Source organism: Salvelinus namaycush, chromosome 1 (assembly GCF_016432855.1).
Source record: "Salvelinus namaycush isolate Seneca chromosome 1, SaNama_1.0, whole genome shotgun sequence".
In the NCBI taxonomy this organism is placed as follows: Eukaryota; Metazoa; Chordata; class Actinopteri; order Salmoniformes; family Salmonidae; genus Salvelinus; species Salvelinus namaycush.
This window is the reverse complement of record NC_052307.1, coordinates 14,922,819-14,948,432: the sequence shown is the minus strand read 5'-3', so window position 1 is coordinate 14,948,432 and position 25,614 is coordinate 14,922,819. Positions and strand designations below refer to the sequence as shown.

The window sequence follows — 25,614 nt, the reverse complement described above, 5'->3', positions numbered from 1 at the left end:
TGAAAATAGAGAAATTCTAGGCTAGTTTGTAGAGTGTAGTAAAGTCTAAGGACAATCCCCACGGGAACAGCATAGGACAGGATACTGTACTGTGATTATGCCAGCTACTGTCCATTGGGAAAGTGATATGGTGTTAACAGTGGAGAACTTCAGGGTCAGTTGTCCATTTAGCTTTCACTGAAATGGGTCTTTCTAATGTCAAGGGCTCATAGTTGTACTCTGAGATGTTTAAAATGTTCATGATAGCTTGAACTATTCTAAGCTCATGGGAGGAAATTAGTCATTTTTTTATTTCATAATTGGAAGCCTATAGACACGTACAGGGCCGGATTAACGCAGAGGCTTACCAGGGCTAAAGCCCAGGCCAGTGGGGGGCCGAAGAGGCCGGAAAACAAAAAAATGTAAGGATATATATTTCTATGGTTGGTTGCGGCTGTTCGTTTGCCTTTTGCAGATTTCAAAATACAATTGCTGGAAAAACACAGTTTGGTGTTTTGGGGCTATAAAAAAAACTTAATCTTAATCCGGCCCTGGTTATGTCTCCCCCCATTTGTCCTGATGAATTATGGAATATGCTCAATATGAATACTCAAGAGGAAAGGTAATCCATGTTTATTTTTAAGCACCTTGCTCTGATACCTTTCTCTGTGGTGACACAAATCAAATCAAGCTTTATTTGTCACATGCGCCGAATACAACAAGTGTAGACTTTACCGTGAAATGCTTACTTACAAGCCCTTAACCAACAGTGCAGTTCAAAAAGAAGAACATTTACCAAGTAGGCTAAAATAAAAAGTAATAATAAAAAGGAACACAATAAGAGTAACAATAACAAGGCTATATACAGGGCGCACCGGTACTGCGTCGGGGGTACAGGCTAGTTGAGGTAATCTGTACATGTAGGTGGGGGCGAAGTGACTACGCATAGGTAACAAACAAACAGCGAGTAGCAGCACTGTACAAGAGGGGGGGTGGGGTGTGTCAATGTAAAGTGTCCCTTGGCGATTTTTATGAATTGTTCAGCAGTCTAATGGCTTGGGGGTAGAAGCTGTTGAGGAGCCTTTTGTTCCTAGACTTGGCGTTCCGGTACCACTTGCCGTGCGGTAGCAGAGAAAACCGTCTGGAGTCTCTGACATTTTATGGGCTTTCCTCTGACACCGCCTATTATATAGTTCCTGGATGGCAGGAAGCTTGGTCCCAGTGATGTACTGGGCCGTTCGCACTACCCTCTGTAGCAACTTACGGTCAGATGCCGAGCAGTTGCCATACCAGGCGGTGATGCAACCGGTCAGGATGCTCTCAATGGTGCAGCTGTAGAACCTGTGGAGGATCTGGGGGCCCATGCCAAGTCTTTTCAGTCTCCTGAGGGGAAAAGGTTTTGTCGTACCGTCTTCACGACTGTCTTGGTAAGTTTGGACCATGATAGTTCGTGGTGATGTGGACAGCAAGGAACTTGAAACTCCCGACCCGCTCCACTACAGCCCCGTCGATGTTAATGTCGTCAGCAAACGTAATGATGGTGTTGGAGTCATGTTTGGCCACGCAGTCGTGGGTGAACAGGGAATACAGGAGGGGACTAAGTACACATCCCTGAGGGGCCCCCTACTCTTACCACCTGGGGGCGGCCCATCAGGAAGTCCAGGATCCAGTTGCAAAGGGAGGTGTTTAGTCCCAGAGTCCTTAGCTTAGTGATAAGCTTCGTGGGCACTATGGTGTTGAACGCTAAGCTGTAGTCGATGAACAGCATTCTCACATAGATGTTCCTTTGTGGTGCGAACGGGCGGTGTGGAGTGCGTTTGAGATTGCGTCATCTGATCTGTTGGGGCGGTATGCGAATTGGTTTGGGTCTAGGGTGTCCGGGAGGATGCTGTTGATGTGAGCCATGACCAGTCTCTCAAAGCACTTCATGGCTACCGACGTGAGTGCCATGGGGCGGTAATCATTAAGGCAGGTTACCTTCGCTTCCTTGGGCACAGGGACGATGGTGGTCTGCTTGAAACATGTAGGCATTACAGACTCGGTCAAGTGAAGACACTTGACAGTTGGTCCGCGCATGCTTTAAGTACACGTCCTGGTAATCCGTCTGGCCCAGCGGCTTTGTGAATGTTGACCTGTTTAAAGCTTTTGTTTACATCGCTACCGAGATCGTTATCACACAGTCATCGAGAACAGCTGGTGCTCTTGTGCATGCTTCAGTGTTGCGTGCCTCTAAGCGAGCATTAAAGGCATTTAGCTCATCTGGTAAGCTCGCGTCACTGGGCAGCTCATGTCTGGGTTTCCCTTTGTAGTCCGTAATAGTTTTCAAGCCCTACCACATCCGAGCGTCAGAGCTGGTGTAGTAGGATTCAATCTTAATCCTGTATTGACGCTTTTTGCTTGCTTGATGGTTCGTCTGAGGGAATAGCTGGATTTCTTATAAGCGCCCGGATTAGTCTCCCGTTCCTTGAAAGCGGCAGCTCTAGCCTTTAGCTCGATGTGGATGTTGCCTGTAATCCATGGCTTCTGGTTGGGGTATGTACGTACAGTCACTGTGGGGACGACGTCATCGATGCACTTATTGATGAAGCCGATGACTGAGGTGGTATATTCCTCAATGCCATTGGATGAATCCCGGAACAAATACCAGTCTGTGCTAGCAAAACAGTCCTGTAGTGTAGCATCTGCATCATCTGACCACGTCCATATTGAGCGAGTCACTGGTACTTCCTGCTTTAGTTTTTGCTTGTAAGCAGGAATCAGGAGGATAGAATTGTGGTCAGATTTGCCAAATGGAGGGTGGGGTAGAGCTTTGTACGCATCTCTGTGTGTGGAGTTAAGGTGGTCTAGGATTTTTTTTCCTTACCTGATTGCACAAGTGACATGCTGGTAAAAATTTGGTAAAACGGATTTAAGTTTGCCTGCATTAAAGTCCCCGGCCACTAGGAGCGTCGCTTCTGGATGAGCATTTTCTTTTTTGCTTATGGCCTTATAGAGTTGGTTGAGAGCTGTCTTAGCGCCAGCTTCGCTTTGTGGTGGTAAATAGATGGGTACGAATAATAAAGATGAGAACTCTCTTGGTAGATAGTGTGGTCTACAGCTTATCATAAGGTACTCTACCTCAGGCGAGCAATACCTTGAGACTTCTTTAATATTAGACATCGCGCACCAGCTGTTATTGACAAAAAGACACACACCCCCGCCCCTCGTCTTACCAGAGGTAGCATCTCTGTTCTGCCGGTGCATGGAAAATCCAGCCACGTCACGGTGAAACATAAGATGTTACAGTTTCACGCAAAAGGCGTGGATCTGGGCCTGTTCCAGTGAAAGCAAGATATCCTTCTCGTCGGACTCGTTAAAGGAAAACGTTTTTTCCAGTAAGCGGTGAGTAATCGCTTTTCTGATGTCCAGAAGTTATTTTCGGTCATAAGAGACAGTAGCAGCAGCATTATGTACACAATAAGTTAAAGGATCAGAGGGAGATTTCATATGGTTTGAGCCAGTTTGCTACAGCAGAAAATGTATCCTGCAACAACAGGAAATGTGAATTATTATGTGGATTATAATGGACATTTTTTAGAGGGGTTGATAAATAGACTACAAGTTTGCATTTCCTGCTGTGCAGGAAAATTCTCAGCAACAAAAACATTGATCAATTTAAGATACTACATCTGTACCTAGTAGACAATTATGCATTTGCTCAAAATGAATGGTATGAGAGTAGATTCTACTCTACATCCACCTACGATGCTTGGCAGTCATATTTTTTTCTCCAAATTAATTCGACATGCTTGTTCATTAGACAATTCTCACTTGTTTGTTAAAGTACAAAGGCAGCCTTTTTTTGACTTGGAGGGCTGATCTATGAACAGTTTGGATTATTTGTATTATAAAATCTATAGTCGATTGCATGTAAGTAACATAATAAAAAAAGTCCCCATTCAAATCTGTCAGTTTGAACTAGAGACCTGTTTTCTTTTTTTATAGGATGCGTCTAAATTCACAGCATCTGCCGATATCTCACTTCCGCATCTGCGGTGAAAGGTGGCAGAGTTAGAGAGGTGTTTTGTCATTCCATGAGACATCCCGAAAATCGACCTTCTCACGAAAACGTATGTAGCGTCCGAACGGTTTCACCTACAAACTATTATGACCACTCTATGGAAAGGGGAGACTCTCACGAACACGATGTTGGTATCCGTTTTCCACAAATGTCACGGGAGTCGTCTGAAGGTACCCGGAACCGGTTTTAAAGGATGAAGGTGTCACGCCCTGATCTGTTTCACCTGTCCTTGTGCTTGTCTCCACCCCCTCCAGGTGTGGCCCATCTTCCCCACTTATTCCCTGGGTATTTATACCTGTGTTTTCTGTCTGTCTATGTCAGTTTGTCTTGTTTGTCAGGTCAACCAGTGTTTTGTATCTCAGCTCCTGCGTTTCCCTAGTCTCTCTTCTCGCCCTTCTGGTTTTGACCATTGCCTGTCCTGACTCTGCCTGCCCCTGCCCCTGCCTGCTGTCCTGTACCTTTGCCCCTACTCTGGATTACCGACCCCTGCCTGCCTTGACCTCGTTTGCCTGCCCCTGTTGCTGTAATAAACATTGTTACTTCAACACAGTCTGCACTTGGGTCTTACCTGAAATGTGATAGAAGTTAGTTTTGTGCCTACCCAAAAAAGGGTTTAAATATGTGTAAAAATATACAGTATACATGTGTGTATATATATACACACTACCATTCAAAAGTTTGGGGTCACTTAGAAATGTCCTAATTTGTCCTTTAAAATAATTGTAAAAAATTTGTCCTTTAAAATAACATCAAATTGATCAGAAATACGGTGTAGACATTGTTCATGTTGTAAATGACTATTGTAGCTGGAAACGGCAATTTTTTTTCATGGAATATCTACATATCTACATAGCCAGTTTTATTGCTTCTTTAATCAGTACAACAGTTTTCAGCTGTGCTAACATAATTGCAAAAGGGTTTTCTAATGATCAATTAGCCTTTTAAAATGATAAACTTGGATTAGCTAACACAACGTGCCATTGGAACACAGGAGTGATGGTTGCTGATAATGGGCCTCTGCACATCTACATAGATATTACATAAAAAATCTGCCGTTTCCATCTACAATAGTTATTTACAACATTAACAATGTCTACACGGTATTTCTGATCAATTTGATGTTATTTTAAATGGACAAAAAAATGACATTTCTAAGTGGCTCCAAATCTTTGAACGGTAGTGTAAATATATTTCCTGAGCTGTCTTATATCTCCTAGATATAGAACAAACACTTCAACACCTTGTTTCGTATTATTTATTTTTTGACTGTTATGAATGTTTTATTCAAAGCGTTTCTCTGGGCTATAGTAGTAAAGGCCAAATTCAATATATATATATACACTGCTCAAAAAAATAAAGGGAACACTTAAACAACACAATGTAACTCCAAGTCAATCACACTTCTGTGAAATCAAACTGTCCACTTAGGAAGCAACACTGATTGACAATAAATTTCATATGCTGTTGTGCAAATGGAATAGACAACAGATGGAAAATATATGCAATTAGCAAGACACCCCCAATAAAGGAGTGGTTCTGCAGGTGGTGACCACAGACCACTTCTCAGTTCCTATGCTTCCTGGCTGATGTTTTGGTCACTTTTGAATGCTGGCGGTGCTTTCACTCTAGTGGTAGCATGAGACGGAGTCTACAACCCACACAAGTGGCTCAGGTAGTGCAGCTCATCCAGGATGGCACATCAATGCGAGCTGTGACAAGAAGGTTTGCTGTGTCTGTCAGCGTAGTGTCCAGAGCATGGAGGCGCTACCAGGAGACAGGCCAGTACATCAGGAGACGTGGAGGAGGCCGTAGGAGGGCAACAACCCAGCAGCAGGACCGCTACCTCCGCCTTTGTGCAAGGAGGAGCACTGCCAGAGCCCTGCAAAAGGACCTCCAGCAGGCCACAAATGTGCATGTGTCTGCTCAAACGGTCAGAAACAGACTCCATGAGGGTGGTATGAGGGCCCGACGTCCACAGGTGGGGGTTGTGCTTACAGCCCAACACCGTGCAGGACGTTTGGCATTTGCCAGAGAACACCAAGATTGGCAAATTCGCCACTGGCGCCCTGTGCTCTTCACAGATGAAAGCAGGTTCACACTGAGCACATGTGACAGACGTGACAGAGTCTGGAGACGCCGTGGAGAACGTTCTGCTGCCTGCAACATCCTCCAGCATGACCGGTTTGGCGGTGGGTCAGTTATGGTGTGGGGTGGCATTTCTTTGGGGGGCCGCACAGCCCTCCATGTGCTCGCCAGAGGTAGCCTGACTGCCATTAGGTACCGAGATGAGATCCTCAGACCCCTTGTGAGACCATATGCTGGTGCGGTTGGCCCTGGGTTCCTCCTAATGCAAGACAATGCTAGACCTCATGTGGCTGGAGTGTGTCAGCAGTTCCTGCAAGAGGAAGGCATTGATGTTATGGACTGGCCCGCCCGTTCCCCAGACCTGAATCCAATTGAGCACATCTGGGACATCATGTCTCGCTCCATCCACCAACGCCACGTTGCACCACAGACTGTCCAGGAGTTGGCGGATGCTTTAGTCCAGGTCTGGGAGGAGATCCCTCAGGAGACCATCCGCCACCTCATCAGGAGCATGCCCAGGCATTGTAGGGAGGTCATACAGGCACGTGGAGGCCACACACACTACTGAGCCTCATTTTGACTTGTTTTAAGGACATTACATCAAAGTTGGATCAGCCTGTAGTGTGGTTTTCCACTTTAATTTTGAGTGTGACTCCAAATCCAGACCTCCATGGGTTGATAAATTTGATTTCCATTGATAATTTTTGTGTGATTTTGTTGTCAGCACATTCAACTATGTAAAGAAAAAAGTATTTAATAAGAATATTTCATTCATTCAGATCTAGGATGTGTTATTTTAGTGTTCCCTTTATTTTTTTGAGCAGTGTATATATATATATTTTTTTTATACCTAAAGGGGCCCTAAAATTGAAATCAAATAGCTAAATGATCCATAGTATGACCACCCCCAACGGCTTAGACTTTTAATAAATAATGAATAAGATTATGAACAGGGGAGGTCCTGATCCTAGATCAGCAGTCCTGCTCTGAGATGCTTTATGAATACAGATCTTGGTGGGGTTCCTATCAATTCCAGGTGTGTAGTCAGTCCCAACCATAGGATTAAAGGTGATTAAAGATTGATTATAACAGAGGATGACTGTATCATTCTATATCATATTAATTCCACACATGATCCCTGTATCACAGTGGCGTTGTTCTCCAAGGTGAGATTCCTCACGGTGACAGAACCTTTCCCTGTCTCTGGGAGGGAGAAAGGTTGGAATGATGGAGGGATGAGTGATGAATATTTATATCCCTCCATTCTCACCACAAATAGTGCATACTGTACAATACATTCCCCACCAAGGGCAATATTTTTAGATATTAATACTATAAAACAATCACAAGACGGTTGTAATAGGATTTACCATACAATACAGTGCCTTTCGGAAAGTATTCAGACCCCTTGACTTTTTCCACATTTTGTTACATTACAGCCGTATTCTAAAACTACACAGAATAACCCATAATGACAAAGCAAAAACAGGTTTTTAGATATGTTTACTAATTTATTAAAAATAAAAAACAATAATATAACATTGACATAAGTATTCAGACCATTTACTTAGTACTTTGTTGAAGCACCTTTGGCAGCGATTACAGCATTGAGTCTTCTTGTGTATGACGCTACAAGCTTGGCACACCTGTATTTGGGGAGTTTCTACCATTCTTCTCTGCAGATCCTCTCAAGCTCTGTCAGGTTCGATGGGGAGCGTTGCTTGCTGCACAGCTATTTTCAGGTCTCTCCAGAGATGATCGATCGGGTTCAAGTTTGGGCTCTGGCTGGGCCACTCAAGGACATTGAGACTTGTCCCGAAGCCACTCCTGCGTTGTCTTGGCTGTGTGCTTAGGGTCTTTGTCCAGTTGGAAGATGATCCTTCTCCCCAGTCTGAGGTCCTGAGTGCTCTTGAGCAGGTTTTCATCAAGGATCTCTCTGTACTTTGCTCTGTTAATCTTTCCCTCGATCCTGACTAGTCTCCCAGTCCCTGCCGCTGAAAAACATCCCCACAGCATGACGCTGCCACTACCATGCTTCACCGTAGGGATGGTGCCAGGTTTCCTCCAGACGTGAAGCTTGGCATTCAAGCCAAAGAGTTCAATCTTGGTTTCATCAGACCAGAGGATCTTGTTTCTCATGTTCTGAGAGTCTTTAGGTGCCTTTTGGCAAACTCCAAGCAGTTCTGTCATTTGCCTTTTACTGAGGAGTGGCTTCCATCTGGCCACTCTACCATAAAGGCCTGAATGGTGGAGTGCTGCGGAGATAGTTGTCCTTCTGGATGATTCTCCCATCTCCACAGAGGAACTCTAGAACTCTGTCAGAGTGACCATCGGGTTCTTGGTCACCTCCCTGACCAAGGCCCTTCTCCCCCGATTGCTCAGTTTGGCCAGGTGGCCAGCTTTAGGAAGAGTCTTGGTGGTTCACACTTCTTCCATTTAAGAATGATGAAGGCCACTGTGTTCTTGGGGACCTTCAATGCTGCAGAAATGTGTTGGTACCCTTCCCCTGATTTGTGCCTCGACACAATCCTGTCTCAGAGCTCTATGAACAATTTATTTTATCTCATGGCTTGGTTTTTGCTCTGACATGCACTGTCAGCTGTGGGACCTTATATAGACAGGTGTTTGCCTTTCCAAATCATGTCCAATCAATTTAATTTAGCACAGGTGGACTCCAATCAAGTTGTAGAAACATCAAGGATGATCAATTGAAACAGGATGCACCTGAGCTCAATTTCGAGTCTCATAGCAAAGTATTAGTAGCATAGTATTTCTGTTTTTTATTTTTTATTAATGTGCAAACATTTATAAAACCATGTTTTCGCTTCGTCATTATTGGGTACTGTTTGTAGATTGCAGAGGAATTGTTTTTATTTAGTCACTTTTAGAATAAGGCTGGTAAAAGTCAAGGGGTCTGAATACTTTCCGAATGCACTGTATGTACAAGGTGAAATTCATTGAATTTATGGATGACCGATGACAAATTCAAGCAATGGCACATTGTAGTGGTGTTCATTTACATTACCTTCAAGCACACACACACACGCACGCACACACGTACACACAGACACGTCAGTGTAACTCCACCATCAAGAGGCTGAGAGTGATATATGATCTAGGGATGTCATTCAGGGAGCAGATCTTCTCTGGTAACATTATTCTCTAAACTGGTTGTCCATTGAGGCAGATAGTAAGTGGGGGGAGAGGGGAGGGGTTAGGGGAAAGCTGTCCCAATCTCCCAACCTTCATGTTACCACAGCTGCAGTACATATGAATTGTGACTTGCCTCAGTACCTAGCTCTGCTCCACATACGTGTGAGTCCCATGTAGCCCAGATAGTTTACCACAGGTAAATTCACCTCCAGCAGACATATGATTTCAGCACGGCCATTTGGCAATAATACCCCACCCTAACAAAGCCATGATGTTCCTCTTGGCACGTAGTATTCAAATATGTAAATACAGATCATAAGAAAGCGGAACAGAATTGAATTCCCCACATGGATGCTACTAAGATATGCTCCAGCAGTTGTCCCAAAGTACACGCACAAACATTTCCTTAATGATATGCGCTTCTGCCTGGTGCCCAGCGTGTATTAACTCTTCCCGGCTGATAATTGGGCATCTTTTTAAGTAAAGATTGCATTGAGAGTGTGTCCTTTTGGCCATGTGCTAATGATCAACCACTGGGGAGGGATTCTGCGTTAATAAAACATCAGCCTGCCAGACAGCAGGAATGCTCCCACTGTTCCAAGTGTGCCCCACTGAATCCCAACGTCTCACTACACTACAGGGAGACTCCACGCTTAGTGCTATACCTGAACCATGTTGACGTTGACGCATAATATTAGTATGATTTGAAATATCGGACATAAGGGATAAAAAAAACATGATTTGGTTATAGGTCAAACGCAAAGAAACCAATATTGTGTGTGTAGGCATGTTTGCATACATGTACGTGTGTGTGTGTGTTTTATATGTGCGTGCATTAATTTGTGTGTGTGCTTGTATTTCTGTCTCTCAGCCAATGTACCTTTAGTTAGAAGCATAGCGTTCATTGTTAGAATACTTCAAAATGTCAGACCCTTACGAGACACTGTATGACCCCCATCATCTTCTGTGCCAAATAGACACCAGCAGCTTCACTGACACAGTGACAGCTGTGGTGGGTCCCACATCCAGCACGCAGCTCAGGGACTCCCTCACCGACACACCAGGTGGGAAACTAGTGAGATGAACACAAGTCTCGTAGTAGTAGTAGTATAGAGTATGATCACCTCAAACTGTATATGAATTCAAAGTATTTTAGTCGGGGTACATTTAGTCTCACTAGGCACACACTAGGATTGCAGTTGTAATATGATGTTAGACAACATCTGGAGAGCATTGGTGTGTAGCTGTTGAAGTTAATGAAAGAATACCTGCCTTATGAATACACAATAAACCTCTCAACCTAACTACCTCATTACTGACTCAGTAAATGCTCTCCAATTGCTCCCTCAAGTGTTGCTTGTGGCAACTGACCAAACCTCCACTATACCAGCCACTGTGCCAGTCTCTGCCAGTCCCGACCAGACAGATAGCCCATCGTTAAACACAGTGACCTCGCCACCCCTGGAGGTAACACCCCCCACAACCACAGTGAAACTGCAGCCGAAAGGTAAGTACCCAGATACACCGGAGGAATCCCTGACCTCTGACTTTGCACCCTTACACTACATTAGCTTTGTCACCCTTTTTCTGTAAATGTCTTTTTGATATTGTTTATAGATCTAAACATGTGAATATTGGTTAGACTATTCTTGCAATGCATCCACCTTGGACATACTGATAGTCACAGATTTTTCTATGACCTATCATTTAGTACATTTTACAAACGTTTGGACTATAAGGATAGCGAAACACGCCTCACTTGAAACAGATGTGTAAGCGTGACAGGCAAGAGGATCAGAAATCCTCACTGTTTGTCAGAGAAAACTCAAAGAAGCCTGTAGACCCCCTATTTACACCCATTAACCTCTTTCAGTGTGGATCACGACTGCTGGAGGCCATAGAGTGTCTTAATCTCCCCGGAGGTTGCACTGGGGTAATGAGATTAAACATGATTACGAGGCTAAAGTAGTCCTTAAGGCACGATACGGTATGTGGGCCATGATGCTGCTCTGTTAACATCTCCATGTGCTAGGGTACTTACACTTCAGGGGTTCCTGTCTTGTGTCAGCTACTAGCTTACACTTAGTTGTGTCCCCCAGAGGCTGGGTGAGTATTAGAACAGAGCCTTGTTTTTTTACTCACTGTACAGAGCCCACATTTGTAACCCCCAGATATAAAGAGACAGTGGAGTGAATAGGGGAGTATGGAGAGTATGGAAAGCATACTTTGACAGGACCAATGATGATAAGGTAACTCTATCATTCTATGCTGTTTTTGTCTATTTTGACAGAGACAGTTTGTAAATACTGAAGGTGAGAAGTTGTTTGGAAGATTGTTTGGAAGATTAAATACCCAGCAGGCTCACTATTTCTCAGGAACTGGCAGCATGTTGATCTTATCCCAGGGATTTCTAGAACACAGATGAATGTAGCTACTTTGATTCCCTTGGGAATGTTTTATAGGAAAAAGAATGGAACAGATCATTTCCAATCACCTGCAATAAAAACGACACCAAAGTGCTTTGTGGCATTTTACTTTTAAATCAAATGGCCATTCTGTTTGTTGCCCCCTTAGCACCTTCCTCCTGCTTAGCAAGGGTCTGATTATATCCACCGATGCATTGTGTGCTGCCCGCCCAGCCGGTGCTATACCTCACACCGTACAGGGAAAGTGCTGTCACTGGACACAATCAACAGCCAGGGGCGATAAATCATGAAATACGCTATCATTGTGTAACATCATCTCTTTCTGGAGCACAAGGTTGAGCCAGCATTACTGCGCTGGGAGCCAAAGCTCAAGCATTTCTGATCTATTTCTGAATACCAATTGAATGAACAGCTGCTAAATATTTCACAAGCCGAGAGAAGACCGGTCGTGGTAAGGGAGACCAAAACAGGCAAAATTATGGAGCCCGTGGAGATAGATACATACATGAAACCATAACAGGATGGAGGCACAGAACACTGTGCCTGAGGTTGGGCCACAGGGCAGATGCAATGGAAGTGATGATATCAGGGCATGGGGTATTCCATTTCTACTGATACTGACTGAAATGGGGGAAAAGTTAGTGAGCCAACATCAATATATTATTGATATAGTGGTTAATATGCCATCTTGACAACTCATGATTTTTCTGTACACAATTGCAGTTACTCAATCATCTGAAGCAGCTGACGTCACGTTTGATGCAACCATTTCAACATCAGATGGATTTACTCAAACACTAGACAGCACAATGACAACTTCTTACACAGTGACTTCTAACACCAGTCCCACAGCATCTGACACCAGTACCAAAGCATCTGACACCAGTACTACAACATTTTACACAGTGACTCCAACATCTGACATATTTACCACAACTTCTGGCACCGTTACCTCAGCATCTGATGTATTCACTTCGACATCTGGTGTGCCCTTTCTGGCATCGGACACAGTTACTCCAGTATCTGATATAGTAACACCACTAATAAATGGATTTACCTCAGCACCTGATGCTGATACCTCAGTATCTGCTACATTTATTCCAGCATCTAATGGAGATACACTCGCCTCTGACGTGGCTACTTCAGCATCTGATGGACTTATCTCAACACCTGATGGAGTTATTTCAATACCAGGAGCAGTTCCTCCACCTCCCGACACAGTTACTTCAGAACCTGAACCTCTTTCCCGGGCACTGGGTGCAGCTACCACCCAAGTACCAGACAAATCTACACCTGATGCTGCTACCCTAGCTCTTGATACAGTTGCACCTGATGCAGCTGTTCCATCCCCTGACACAGATACCTTAACATCTGATGATCCTACCCAGGCACCTGATGTAGTTACTACAGCTCCAGACTCATCTTCAGCAACCCCATCTCCTGACACAAGTGATCCAGCTCCCGATTCAGTTGATCCAGCTCCCGATTCAGTTGATCCAGCTCCCGATTCAGTTGATCCAGCTCCCGATTCAGGTGATCCAGCTCCCGATTCAGGTGATCCAGCTCCCGATTCAGGTGATCCAGCTCCCGATTCAGGTGATCCAGCTCCCGATTCAGGTGGTCCAGCTCCCGATTCAGGTGGTCCAGCTCCTGATACTGGCGATAGTGAGAAAGGGGAAAATAAAGAAGAAAATGTTAAACAGGAAACAGGTACATTGTAATATATATTTTTTCTTCCATTTATAAGTTTATGCATATTCCATCAGTAAACTATGATAACACTGCAAATATTGAAGGAACCACATTTAGAATGAACAAAATTATCCTCTGATGTGCAGTTGTGTATGCAGTCTATATGCTGCTAATATGCAGTCATGTCAGTACGGTGTTATGACCTTCACACAAGGTGTTGCCTTAATGGCTTCATCAAATAGTTGGGGGGACAATACCTAAAGGTTCATTCGACACTAATAAAGAATGAGTAAACAGTTTGAAGTTGCTATTTATTCTGATCTCTCACAATCTCTCTGGTGTACATAGTTACCCCCAAAACTGAAGCCAAATGGGAAAGCAAAGGAAAGGTGAAAAAGAAAGAGACAAAAAAAGGTATATTGATCAACAGTAGTCTAGTAGTGTTTGTACTGTATGCTAATTCTGCTATCATTAGCATGTCAATTTGTAGCGGTGTCGGTAACCATCCATTTTGAATTCCCTGAACCCACTCACGGTGACTCAGCAATGGGGTTGAAGTTGACGTGTTAGTCGCCTGGTTGCTATAGGAAAACATCCCTAATGGGGGGTCAGAGTGCAAACAGATAATTGATGGACAAAATAGGAGTAGAAAAGCATTGAGACATTTTTTTGGCTGAGCCCATGTCCTAGTAAGATACCTGATCCATGGTTTCATGAGGCTATTGACTCAAAGCACCAAGCTGCTAACATGCATTAGGAGTAGTTTGTGTGTGTGTGTGTGTGTGTGTGTGTGTGTGTGTGTGTGTGTGTGTGTGTGTGTGTGTGTGTGTGTGTGTGTGTGTGTGTGAAACCTAATGTATTTTTGTTGTTGACATGTTACAGAATGGGCCACATACTATTGTGTGGGTGATTCTGTCACCACTTAGACTCCACTCATCAGCTGTAGATGAACCAGTATTGAAAACTAGCTTTGGACGGTGATTACAATCACTTCAGGGTGGTGTTCATTAGGCACTAAAACTGAAGAAAACAGACTGAAGCTAATTTTTGTTTTCAGTTGTAAAAAAAACATTACACTTTTTCCCCATCGCGTTCCCTAATATACACATCCCTAATAAGGCCTCTTACTGCTGGTGAGGTGGATTGTCTGATTGGGAATGAGATGTTGTTCTGGTAGAGCAGTAAATATCTATACTTTGTTAATTACTGAACGTTGTAATGCACAATGCTTTGTGTTAATGGGTAGATTTACATGGTTGATAACTATTTATGGATTGTATGCTGTCTTTTTCTGTGAATCCTGTGAGATGTCTGACAGTGACTCACTATTAGCAGGTCGTACCCTCTTGTGTTTGACAGACATTTTGATTTTAGTGGTCCCTATATTTCAGCGACTGCGTAGTAGAGGCGTGTTCACATTGGCATGTTAGTATTAGCTATAACTCAGTTAAATATATGCTTTATTTCTCAAGCGGTTGTCAAACTGTTGATTCCTGGTGGGTCCAAATACAGCCAGTCTAAGGTTGCATACATCCAGTTTCAAGGTAAGAAATAATTTCCCGCATTAGATCTGTTTGGACAAGACAACTGTGGAAAAATGGCTAAAGTTTGTCCATTATTTTCCTTCATTCATTCATCTTTTGTTGTTTCCATGCGTTTCTTTGTTGCATTTTGGTGTTCTGTTTGTTTCATAAGGTAAGCAACTAATTTCTCTTCCATTTTAGTAATACTGTCGTTCCTTTTTATTGTGAACTTAATGAAATCTCACAACCTATAGCGTCTATGTTTCCACTGATTGTGTAATGTCATTAGTGTGGATGTCTGTTTGAACTGTGGATTCATTTGTGAGACAGTTGCCATTCTTTCAACAAACTGTAGGGTAATTGGCCCATTCATATTTGATAAGCTGTTCTTGCCCCCCCGCCCCCCTTGTCCCGCCCCCCCGTCTCACTGCTCTACTCTGTGGCACAGCAGGTCTTCATATTGCACCAGCAGCATCTTCAAAATAACGTGTCAATAATGAATCCCCTCTAAACAAAGAGATGTAACATGATGCCTGATTAAACAACTAAACCATAATCTAAATCTCCTTGTAAATTTAGCATTATTAGGCTTCTTGTAGTATAATGGAACAAACTGCTAATGCATAATAAGCTCCATTATGACAATCAATTGATCAAGACTGTAATGCAAAAATTGAAACAACTTATTTGGTGTATTTGCGCTACCATTGATTACATGTTACACCTCTGTAAATCAATGTACAGTATTGAGGCCGGATCGTTAGCTGGTTAAATAATGCAGATTTTGACTTATTGAGGTCAATGGATTTCCCATGGGGCCACAAAGTCAGGAACTGGTTTCTGAACTCAGCATAATTCAGGTCTATGGAGCCTGCTATGTCTTATCCATTTGGCTTTTGTATAATGAGTGAAACAGTTAAGTTGTACACTTAGAAATACATTTGCTATCTAGAACCTTGAAGGGTTCTTCGGCTGTCCCCATAGGTGAACCCTTTGAATAAGCTTTTTTAGTTGCAGGTAGAACCCTTTTGGGTTGCATGTAGAACCCTTTCCATAGTGGGTTCTACATGGAACCCAAAAGGGTTCTCCTATGGGGACAGCCAAATAACCCTTTTGGAAACATTTTTCTAAGAGTGTAGAGTAAATAACTTTGAGTGCTACCTCTGAGTTTGAATAGGACCATTCCTCCTCCTCCTCCTCCTCCTCCTCCTCCTCCTCCTCCTCCACCACTAACCCTACTCCGCTCTTTCCCCTTGTCAGACTGTGAGTGCTATGGCCACTCGAACCGCTGCAGTTATATTGACTTTATCAACATCGTGACTTGTGTCAGCTGCAAACACAACACTAGGGGGCAGAACTGTCAGCACTGTCGACTGGGATACTTCCGGAATATCTCTGCCGAGCTGGACGATGACAACGTTTGTATAGGTCAGGACCTCTCATCAGTTCCTTCATATACATTACACAATGATATGCACAACGGAAAATGTTTGATAAAGGCAAAACAAGACAGATGTATCATTGTGTATTGCCTTCAATCCTTACTAATCATCTGCAAATCTGTGATGTCTCCTGTATGACCCCTTGCAGGTCAAGAGTATTAAAGCATGATCCCTTGAGCCTATAACAGCTAAATAGAATCATTATAGCTAGCTAATCATTTATTCAGAAAAGGTTGAAAACATTGCGATTCATACCATAGTAACCTAAAATGTTAAGGAATTACAATTACACCTGCTGGATCTAAATTAATCAGCATACAATGTTTGTAAAGCAGCATATGTAACAATACATGAAGGTACCCTGTCTAAAGTTGTTAACTGTTACGTTGTTAAGTATACTTTAAATGCTCTTTTCACATCTATATTAGAATTGTGTTGGTGGAGCCCATTGCCATGCATCCTATTCAACTCCCCATTTATCATAGGTAAGATGAAAAAATGACTGTAACTAAAGAATTAAATGTAACTGTCGACAATTTTAAACAGCATGCAACATTCAGGTGTATTTATAAACAAATGATTTGTAAACCAAGAAAATTACAATTACACAATTTCAACCAATGAGGTTTAATGATTTATTACTGATTTATATATACTCATAATAAATAGTCTATGAACGTATACACTTTTCAGCCCCATTTATAAACCCTTGATTAACATTTTACTACACAAATACAGTAGCACTACACAAAGTACTGCACAGTGCCGAGCAAGAATGACACAATGGCACACTGACACCTACTGGAGGATCTATCATACACAACAGCAATACTGTTCGTACTGTTAGTCGTGATCTATTGGACATTCAACATTTTGCAATGGAAACAAAATCAGGAAGTTTTCTTACTTGGCAAGTTCCCCCGTTTCAGTCCATTTCCTTCTGTTTGGTAGCGAATGAAGACGACCCTGTCCTACCTTGGGAAAATGCTGAACGTTTGAACAATGAAGTCAGCTGAGCTCTTATCAAATGTTAAAAATGAAGTTTATGATATTTTATCCAAATAAGTTTGTCACAGAATCCAGTGTCAGTGTTATAAGATACAGCTGTGAAGTGGGCCAAATGTTTTCAGGCAAAGGATAAGACATGTACTAAAGTAATATAATATTACAGAGAAATGGTAAAGCAACGCCACAGGCTGTCAAAGTTTCCTCAGGCTGTCAAAGTTTCCTCAGGCTGTCAAAGTTTCCTCAGGCTGTCAAAGTTTCCTCAGGCTGAGAGACGTGTCATGTAAAATGATTAAACGTGCATAGAATGGTCAGTATAATACCACTGACATGTTTATGTTGATGTAGGTCTATGTGACCGGGGCTAGTGACACTGCTGTTTCAACTAGATTGATGAGCACTTAGCTTATTTACATGTGCTGTGTTGTATTTCTACCCTCACTAAAACAGCAATGTCTTGTTAATCCCTTTGTGCAGAGTGTAACTGTAACCAGCTGGGGTCCTTCCACGCCCGCTGCAACGAGACGGGGTACTGCCAGTGTAGGGATGGCTCCACTGGGCCAAAGTGCGAGGACTGCCTGCCTGGATACAGCTGGAGACAAGGCTGCTCCCGTAAGGAGAGAGTGTGTGTGTGTGTGTGTGTGTGTGTGTGTGTGTGTGTGTGTGTGTGTGTGTGTAGGGGAAGTAAAATGGAGGGTATTGTTCTGAGTAGCCTAAAGTTGAGAAGTTTGCCAATGGATTGGTAATCAATGCACAATGAGCGCCATGAGTCCTTCGCAAGGTTGTATAACAATCTAGCAAACTTTACTGTATAATCACTAATTCAAGAGAAAATTAGAACTGTACAGGTAAGGTCAGAACAGGTGTCTTGTTAATGTACAGTAACTGTTGCCAGAACCAGAGTATCCTGTATTGTTTCTAGGCTTGAGGCATTCAGCGGGCCACTTTGTTTCCTCCCTCCTTATTCTCCATCTCCTCCCTGTCTCCCCTCGTAGCCAACGTCTGCGACGACGACATGCTGCTGTGCCAGAATGGAGGCACCTGCTTCCAGAACCAGAAGTGTCTGTGTCTGCCAGAGTACAAGGGCCTGCTGTGTGAGCAGCTGCTCTGTGAGGGAGAGAGGGGCTGCAGCGGTGCCTCTGCCTCCTACCTCAGCCTGGTTGCCATGCTGAGTTGCCTTCTAGCCAACACCCTGCTTAGACTAGTCACTGCTTGCTGAGCTACACCCGGGACAGCTGGAGTACACCTGGCTACATTTTTGGGACCCGCCATTCGCAGTGCTTAGCTCAGTCTAACTGTGCTGTTGCATTCTGGGAGAGTGTTTGAGGGCTCCAGCCCCCCTGTCACCTTCGCCACGATGAGACAGAGAGAGTTACTCTCTCTCTATGAAAGCCAGTGCTGAAAGAACTTATACCAAAAAAACAAAATCACTATCTTAGAAAAGTTTAGAGCGAATTGTATTGTCGTACATCTAAGTTTGTTCTCACTGAAATACTGCACTTACCCAACTTGCTTTCTGAACAGAGATGGCTGTAATCACTGCTGAGGCCTACTAATGCCAAGTTTATCTTACTCTCAAATTCACATTTCCTTACTTTGCTGCATAGTTTATTTGTTTCCTGGAACAATCATTGAACTGAAAAGTGGAGAAAAAGTAAACCTTTTTTTTTTTTTTTTTTTTACCAGAGTTGATGTTTCAGTAGCTTGTGGTGGAGAATCAATTGTCACATGGAAATCATGAAGCAACGAGAGAGAGTATAACCTATCCAAATCAAACAAATCTATGTATGAATATTTTTTTGTAGAAATTGTTATTTTTGTTCCAAGTAAACGTTATCATTCTGAAGAAAATGACCCACGATGAGCTTTTTATTATTGTAAACCTTCCTGAGAATGTGACTGTTAGATGATGTTCCTGATGCCATTGCATACAGACAGTTGAAGGAATAAAGCCTGAAGGTCTGAAAGTTGAAGAATTCAGTCCAAGGTTTTATCCAACACACACACACACACACACACACACACACACACACACACACACACACACACACACACACACACACACACACACACACACACACACACACACACACACACACACACACACACACACACACACACCTAGCTTTAGATATTTATTTTGACTTGTTCTTACATTACACATTGAGATCACAAACGAGCATTATCACGTATGTCTCTAACAAAACATGTACAATGCTAGAGCTACAATTAGGTGCTTGATTTAGGTCACACAATATGAAACCATGGCATTGATACTACAGTATTATGATATGAAACCATGACATTGATACTACAGTATTATGATATGAAACCATGACATTGATACTACAGTATTATGATATGAAACCATGACATTGATACTACAGTATTATGATATGAAACCATGACATTGATACTACAGTATTATGATATGAAACCATGACATTGATACTACAGTATTATGATATGAAACCGTGACATTGATACTACAGTATTATGATATGAAACCATGACATTGATACTACAGTATTATGATATGAAACCATGACATTGATACTACAGTATTACGATATGAAACCATGACATTGATACTACAGTATTATGATATGAAACCATGACATTGATACTACAGTATTATGATATGAAAGCATGACATTGATACTACAGTATTATGTTTTTCTATGTATCCTTATCCTGAGCATCAGAAACCTGGTATGCAAGGGATATCATTACTGGATATTTGTCATGAAATTCTGTTTTGAAACTGTGCATATCCAAAATGAACAAGATCCCAGCTCTGGATTTTAGCAGCCAATGATTTGTTGGATGACAGTTGTGAAGCACAAAATAAGATTGAGAGACACTACAAATCCTCAATGGAAGAAGAGCACCGCAGTCAGAAAATAAGGTATGCAAAATCTTCTATTTTGTGTTTGTGATTTTCCAAAAAATCTATCTTGGTTTAATAAAATGTATATGATAGAGAGCTTATTAATTAATGTGTACATTTGTACTCATTCCTAGAAGCATGACACATGTTAGGTCTTCCCAGTTAGCCATCGGAACAACAGCTATTTTTGGGTAAGAACACACTGATCCTCCAGGGAATAGCAGTGTACTGATACTGAATGGTAAGTGGTGAGGGGCAACGTTCATTTTAAATTCAATTATCCCTCTGATTAACTTTGCAGGATCCTCTGCATGTGCTTTATGTTTGTTTGGTAGACTTTTAGGTATGGCTCTTAAGATTCAGCATGAATAAATAATTTAATTTGGAATTAACAATACTAACTTTGCTATGTGGTCATTTGGCCAACTCTAAAACAAATAATGCATCTTCTTCATGCACAATACTACTCTCTCTCTTATAGTACAACAGCATCAGTCTCACTTGAAATAACTTCAACTACTACAACAAGGGGGTAAGTAGACACTCCTATGGGCAGTACTTGACTTGGGCAGGAACTCACCGGAGCTGAGTACCGCCACCTAAAATGTTCTACTGCTTGAGCTCCTGCACCTCTTATAGAATATTAGCTCGAAAGTATTGTGGAGCTCCTGCACCTAAATATAAACAGTAGCAGTACCCAAAATGAGTACCGGCACCTACAGTATTTCAGTCTAAGTCAAGCACATGCTATTAACTCTGGGTGTCCAGTTCCCTTCTTGACTTTCTCTTCCACTAAATTATATGTTTAATATTCAAGCACTATGGCTATTATTGACATTTCAGAGTCAGGGATCAATAGATCATTGGGAAAGGAAAGAAAATGGATGTCAAAGAAACCTGGAGACAAATAAAAGTAGAGGTCACCTCTCCTGACAGGTGAGTCATTCAATGTACTTTCAGTAATATAAAACCTCATTTCCATTCTTGGAATTAAATAAAAAACTATTTTTTAGATGTGTCTACACACAGCACAAATGTATGAATCCAAGGTAACAGTTAATTCACTGTGTTTGCGAACATAAAATTATGAATTCCTGAAATCTAATAGAAAAAGAAAAGCAATATGCCAAATGTAGAAGATAGTATTTTCTATGATCATGATTCTCTATATCTGACTTCCTCAGACACTGCAGAGCTGGAGAGCAGACGTTCTGACAGCGACGTCGTGGTTGGCACCCATCATCTGGGAGTGCACCTTCAATTTAGACATCATTGACAACATGTATCAAAAACTTCACTATAGCAACTACGATTTTTGCTGTTGGAAAGTAAATACATATTATTTACATAAAGTTTCACCAGCGCTGGGGAGCTGAGGCGCTCAGCCAGCTTGTCGCTGCAGTTCACCTATCTTACTACTATGAGAGGCGGGACAAATTCCTCTACGAACGCAGACCTGCCTCATTATCCTTTGTGCCCCTGAATGAGGGGGACTTCTACTATGACGGAGCAGTGTTTGGAGGGACTGTGGAGGAGGTCCACAAGCTGACTAGGACATGCCAGGAGCATCTGGACAGAGACAGGGTTAATGGCATAGAGGCAGCGTGGCAAGAGGAGAACCATCTCAACCGCTACCGTATCTACAACAAACCCACCCGGCTGCTCTCCCGAGTACATATATGGGACTACAGAAGGAGTCATGATGCACCTGAGATCAAGGTCATAAGGCTGGCCTCTGTCATTAAGAATAACGTAGAAATACGACAATGTAAAAATGTAGAGGGTCAATAACCTCAGTTTTGGATGAAAAAAAACGTGAAATACAAATGATTTTAAACAGAGGTTGATCTGCTTTGCTCTTATACCCAATATTATTTTGAACTTTGTTTTGTAAGTTCGCTTTTTTCATTAATATTTTGTTGTATTAAGGCCACAAAGACAACAGGCAGAAATGTTATAACGACTGAATTGATTAATTAAAGATGATCTACCACCACCAATGTATTTTGTCAAACTGAATGCGTTGGTCAAATGTTGTTGGTATAGTCAGAGCCATACAATTGTACAGTGCCTTCCGAAAGTATTCATACCCCTTGACTTATTCCACATTTTGTTGTGTTATAGCCTGAATTCAAAATTGATAACATGTCATTGTTTTCTCACCCATCTACACACAACACCCCATAATGACAAAGTGAAAACATGTTTTTAGAAATGTTTCCAAATGTATTGAAAATAAATACAGAAATATCTCATTTACATAAGTATTCACACCCCATTTCTATGACACTCCAAATTGAGTTCAAGTGTATCGAATTCCCTTTGATCAACCTTGAGACGTCACTACATCTTGATTGGAGTCCACTTGTGGCCAATTCAATTGTTTGGACATGATGTAGAAAATCTGTGGAAAGACTTGAAGATTGCTGTTTACCGCCACTCCCCATCTAACTAAACAGAGCTTGAGAAAATCTGCAAGGAAGAATGGGAGAAGATCCCCAAATCCAGTGCAAAGCTGATACAAACATACCCAAGATGACTCAAAGCTGTAATCACAAAGGTGCTTCTACAAAGTATTGACTCAGGGGTGTGAATACTTATGTAAATGTCATTTTCAATAAATTTGCTAAAATGTATAAACATTTTCACTTTGCCATTAAGGGGTATTGTGTGTAGATGGGTGAGGAAAACAAATATATTTAATCAATGTTGAGTTCAGGCTGTAACAACAAAATGTGGAATAAGTCAAGGGGTATAAATACTTTCTGAAGGCACCGTAGTTTACGCTGTACTAGAGCCTACTAAATTCTGTATTGTACCTTTAAGACGTAGCTACTGAAATCGTCATATCCATGCGCCCATTCCATAACAGCGAGTATTGAAAAAGAAATGAGCATGTGGAAATGTGTGATACGAAATTAACTTTTTATGTAGCTGATTGTTGTAAAAGCGGTAAAGACTTGGTAATAGTTTGTGGTAATTATTCCGGTGCATAAAATGTATCGTGTTATCTGTTCTAAGTGGTTTATCTCCGGCGTGTCCTTGACTGTGGGAGCGGCTATTGGTGCGTCTCTGAATGGAGATTCGACGAATAGATGCATAAATCCGAGTCATGGATTACTCAATCGAGTACCCGTTATTCCTATTCCAAGTGTGGACGCAGCAACCGACCTTACCACGTACCAAGGAGGTGGTCAAATGGTAGGGTCCCGATCAACAGCTGCAATGAAGTACGGCTTCCCATCTCTCGCCAATATCAAGACGAGGGAGTCCTACGTGACATCTTATGATCCCAGAAACAGGACCGCTGCATGGGTTATAGAGCAACTCAGTCCTGATGGCTTGACTGGACCTTCAGATAGGAAATTGTGCGACTTTAAAGAGGATGATACGGTGCACGTATACCACAGGGCTACCAATGCAGACTACAGAGGCAGTGGATTTGACAGGGGGCATTTGGCAGCAGCTGCCAATCACAAATGGAATCAAAAGGCAATGGATGACACGTTCTATCTCAGTAATGTCTCACCACAGGCAAGTCATGTATTGTGGGGAAACATGGCATATTAGGCAATGTGAAGATGAATAAGTGTTACACAGTGTGCGAGTGGTAAAGGTGGCAATAAAAGTGTGCAGTTTAAAACACTAATGATGAGTCAAAAAGGCTTCAGAATCCCATGTAGCTACACTTCCAGAGCAAAGTACATGAATCAATGAATGGCTGTTCAAGAAAATCAAGTTTATTTTATTCACCTCTTGTCTTCCCCTAGAACCCAAATTTAAATCAAAATACATGGAACAACTTGGAGCAGTACTGCCGTTCACTTACCAAGCACTACATGAATGTGTTTGTGTGCACTGGACCACTTTATCTGCCCAGGTGAGTGTCATTTGAAACCGACTTCCATAACAAACATAATGGTATTTTTCAGTGTTGCCATCTTAAATGCCATTCACACAGTGATCTGCTTTTGCAAACAGGCATTATGCAAGCATCATGATCTGTGTGAATGGGGTCCAAGGTGAGAATGATACAGAAGTCATAACTGTTCCTTCTCTTTGCTTATAGACAGGAACCAGATGGGAAAATGTATGTGAAGTACCAGGTGATGGGGAGGAACCATGTGGCGGTCCCCACCCATTTCTTCAAGGTGGTGATCCTGGAGAAGCAGAGGGGAGAGGTGGAGCTGCGCTCGTATGTGATGCCCAACACACCTGTGGATAACAAGATTCCTCTGGAGCGCTTCCTGGTGCCCATCGAGATCATTGAGAGAGCCTCAGGACTGCTCTTTGTACCCAACATTATGAAGAGGACAAACAGTCTGCTGGCTATCACTGCTGGAGGCAAATGAGTCTGGTCAGCTCTGTGTAGTGTGGTGGGTCTGGTTCATTAGGGCACACTGTAGCAAAACATTTTTTAGAATTGAAAACAAACATTTTCATTGGACAGTACTGACCCGGTTCACTCTATTTTTAAGAGTTTTCTTCCATTTTTGTCTGCTGAACACAACCTTGGTCATTCAGCTCTGTGTAGTGGGGTGACCATCCTCAGTAAGGATGTACATGTGACTGCACCAAACCCATCTGCTTTGTCAATGTAGTGCTTATCTTGCATTGAATTCAACAAAAAGGGAAACAATCCAATTATTGTCCAGTAGGATGTGATGCTAATAAATATTTAGGAGCATTAGACTAGTTCTGAATGATTCTTGCTCATTATTTTTGACTATCCAAAGGGAACACGCATCTTCACATTGAATAAGCTGTTCCATCTTTGAAAAGAGTGGGGCTGGCCCTGATACAGAGATACTGGAAAAGGACAAAGCAGAAACGGCATACTGTAGAAATGCTGAAGGCAGGGCTTACACTTTCTAAAGTACTGCTCATTTTTACATCGAGGATAGGTGAGGACTGTTTTGTTCTACTAGTCTTGGTCTTATTACTGTACCATTCTAGTGATGAAAACATGTCAACCCCTTGATAAAAAGAAAACATTCATATTTCTGTGCATTTTGGTGTGGCAGAGCCACAGAACATACAGATACAGGCGAAGAGCCAATATGTTTCATAGGGAATCATATCAGCCCTACTTGTAACATATCTGCACCATTCTGGATGTTTAAATTAATATCAGGTGTTCTCTCCTTCCTACACACATTGAACCACAGAAAATAGTATGCACAGAGACTTCACCACATGTCTGCAGTCCACATTGCCCATGGCTTCTGTAAGATTCTATAAAAAGTTTACAATGAGTTCATGTATGTAAGTCAATGTATGTACATAAGTCCCTGTAAGTTCCTAAACATGTACAGTAAATCCCCTCCACCTTCCACTGTATTTACTTGAGTGCAATTCT

At 42.2% G+C, this 25,614-nt stretch overlaps 3 protein-coding genes across 3 annotated transcripts in view; all 3 read left to right on the top strand.

Moving 5' to 3' along the window:
* The window catches only part of LOC120050492 (netrin-G2-like), a 69,273-nt gene extending 50,689 nt beyond the window's left edge, over window positions 1-18,584 (top strand). Inside the window, exons 5-7 of the mRNA XM_038997085.1 lie at window positions 16,179-16,346; window positions 17,843-17,977; window positions 18,361-18,584. Of these exons, the coding sequence (XP_038853013.1) occupies window positions 16,179-16,346; window positions 17,843-17,977; window positions 18,361-18,584 (527 nt within the window). The remainder of the gene's footprint in view (window positions 1-16,178; window positions 16,347-17,842; window positions 17,978-18,360) is intronic.
* Window positions 18,585-21,289: 2,705 nt separating this feature from the next.
* Window positions 21,290-22,046, top strand: LOC120050483 (histo-blood group ABO system transferase-like). The gene is made up of 3 exons (XM_038997072.1): window positions 21,290-21,304; window positions 21,440-21,537; window positions 21,611-22,046. The coding sequence occupies exons 1-3, from the start codon at window positions 21,290-21,292 to the stop codon at window positions 22,044-22,046; spliced, it is 549 nt and encodes a 182-aa protein (XP_038853000.1).
* Window positions 22,047-23,132: 1,086 nt separating this feature from the next.
* endog (endonuclease G) lies at window positions 23,133-24,932 on the top strand. Its single transcript, XM_039001296.1, has 3 exons — window positions 23,133-23,789; window positions 24,026-24,135; window positions 24,325-24,932. The coding sequence occupies exons 1-3, from the start codon at window positions 23,253-23,255 to the stop codon at window positions 24,605-24,607; spliced, it is 930 nt and encodes a 309-aa protein (XP_038857224.1). The 5' UTR covers window positions 23,133-23,252; the 3' UTR covers window positions 24,608-24,932.
* The last annotated feature ends 682 nt before the right edge of the window (window positions 24,933-25,614 follow it).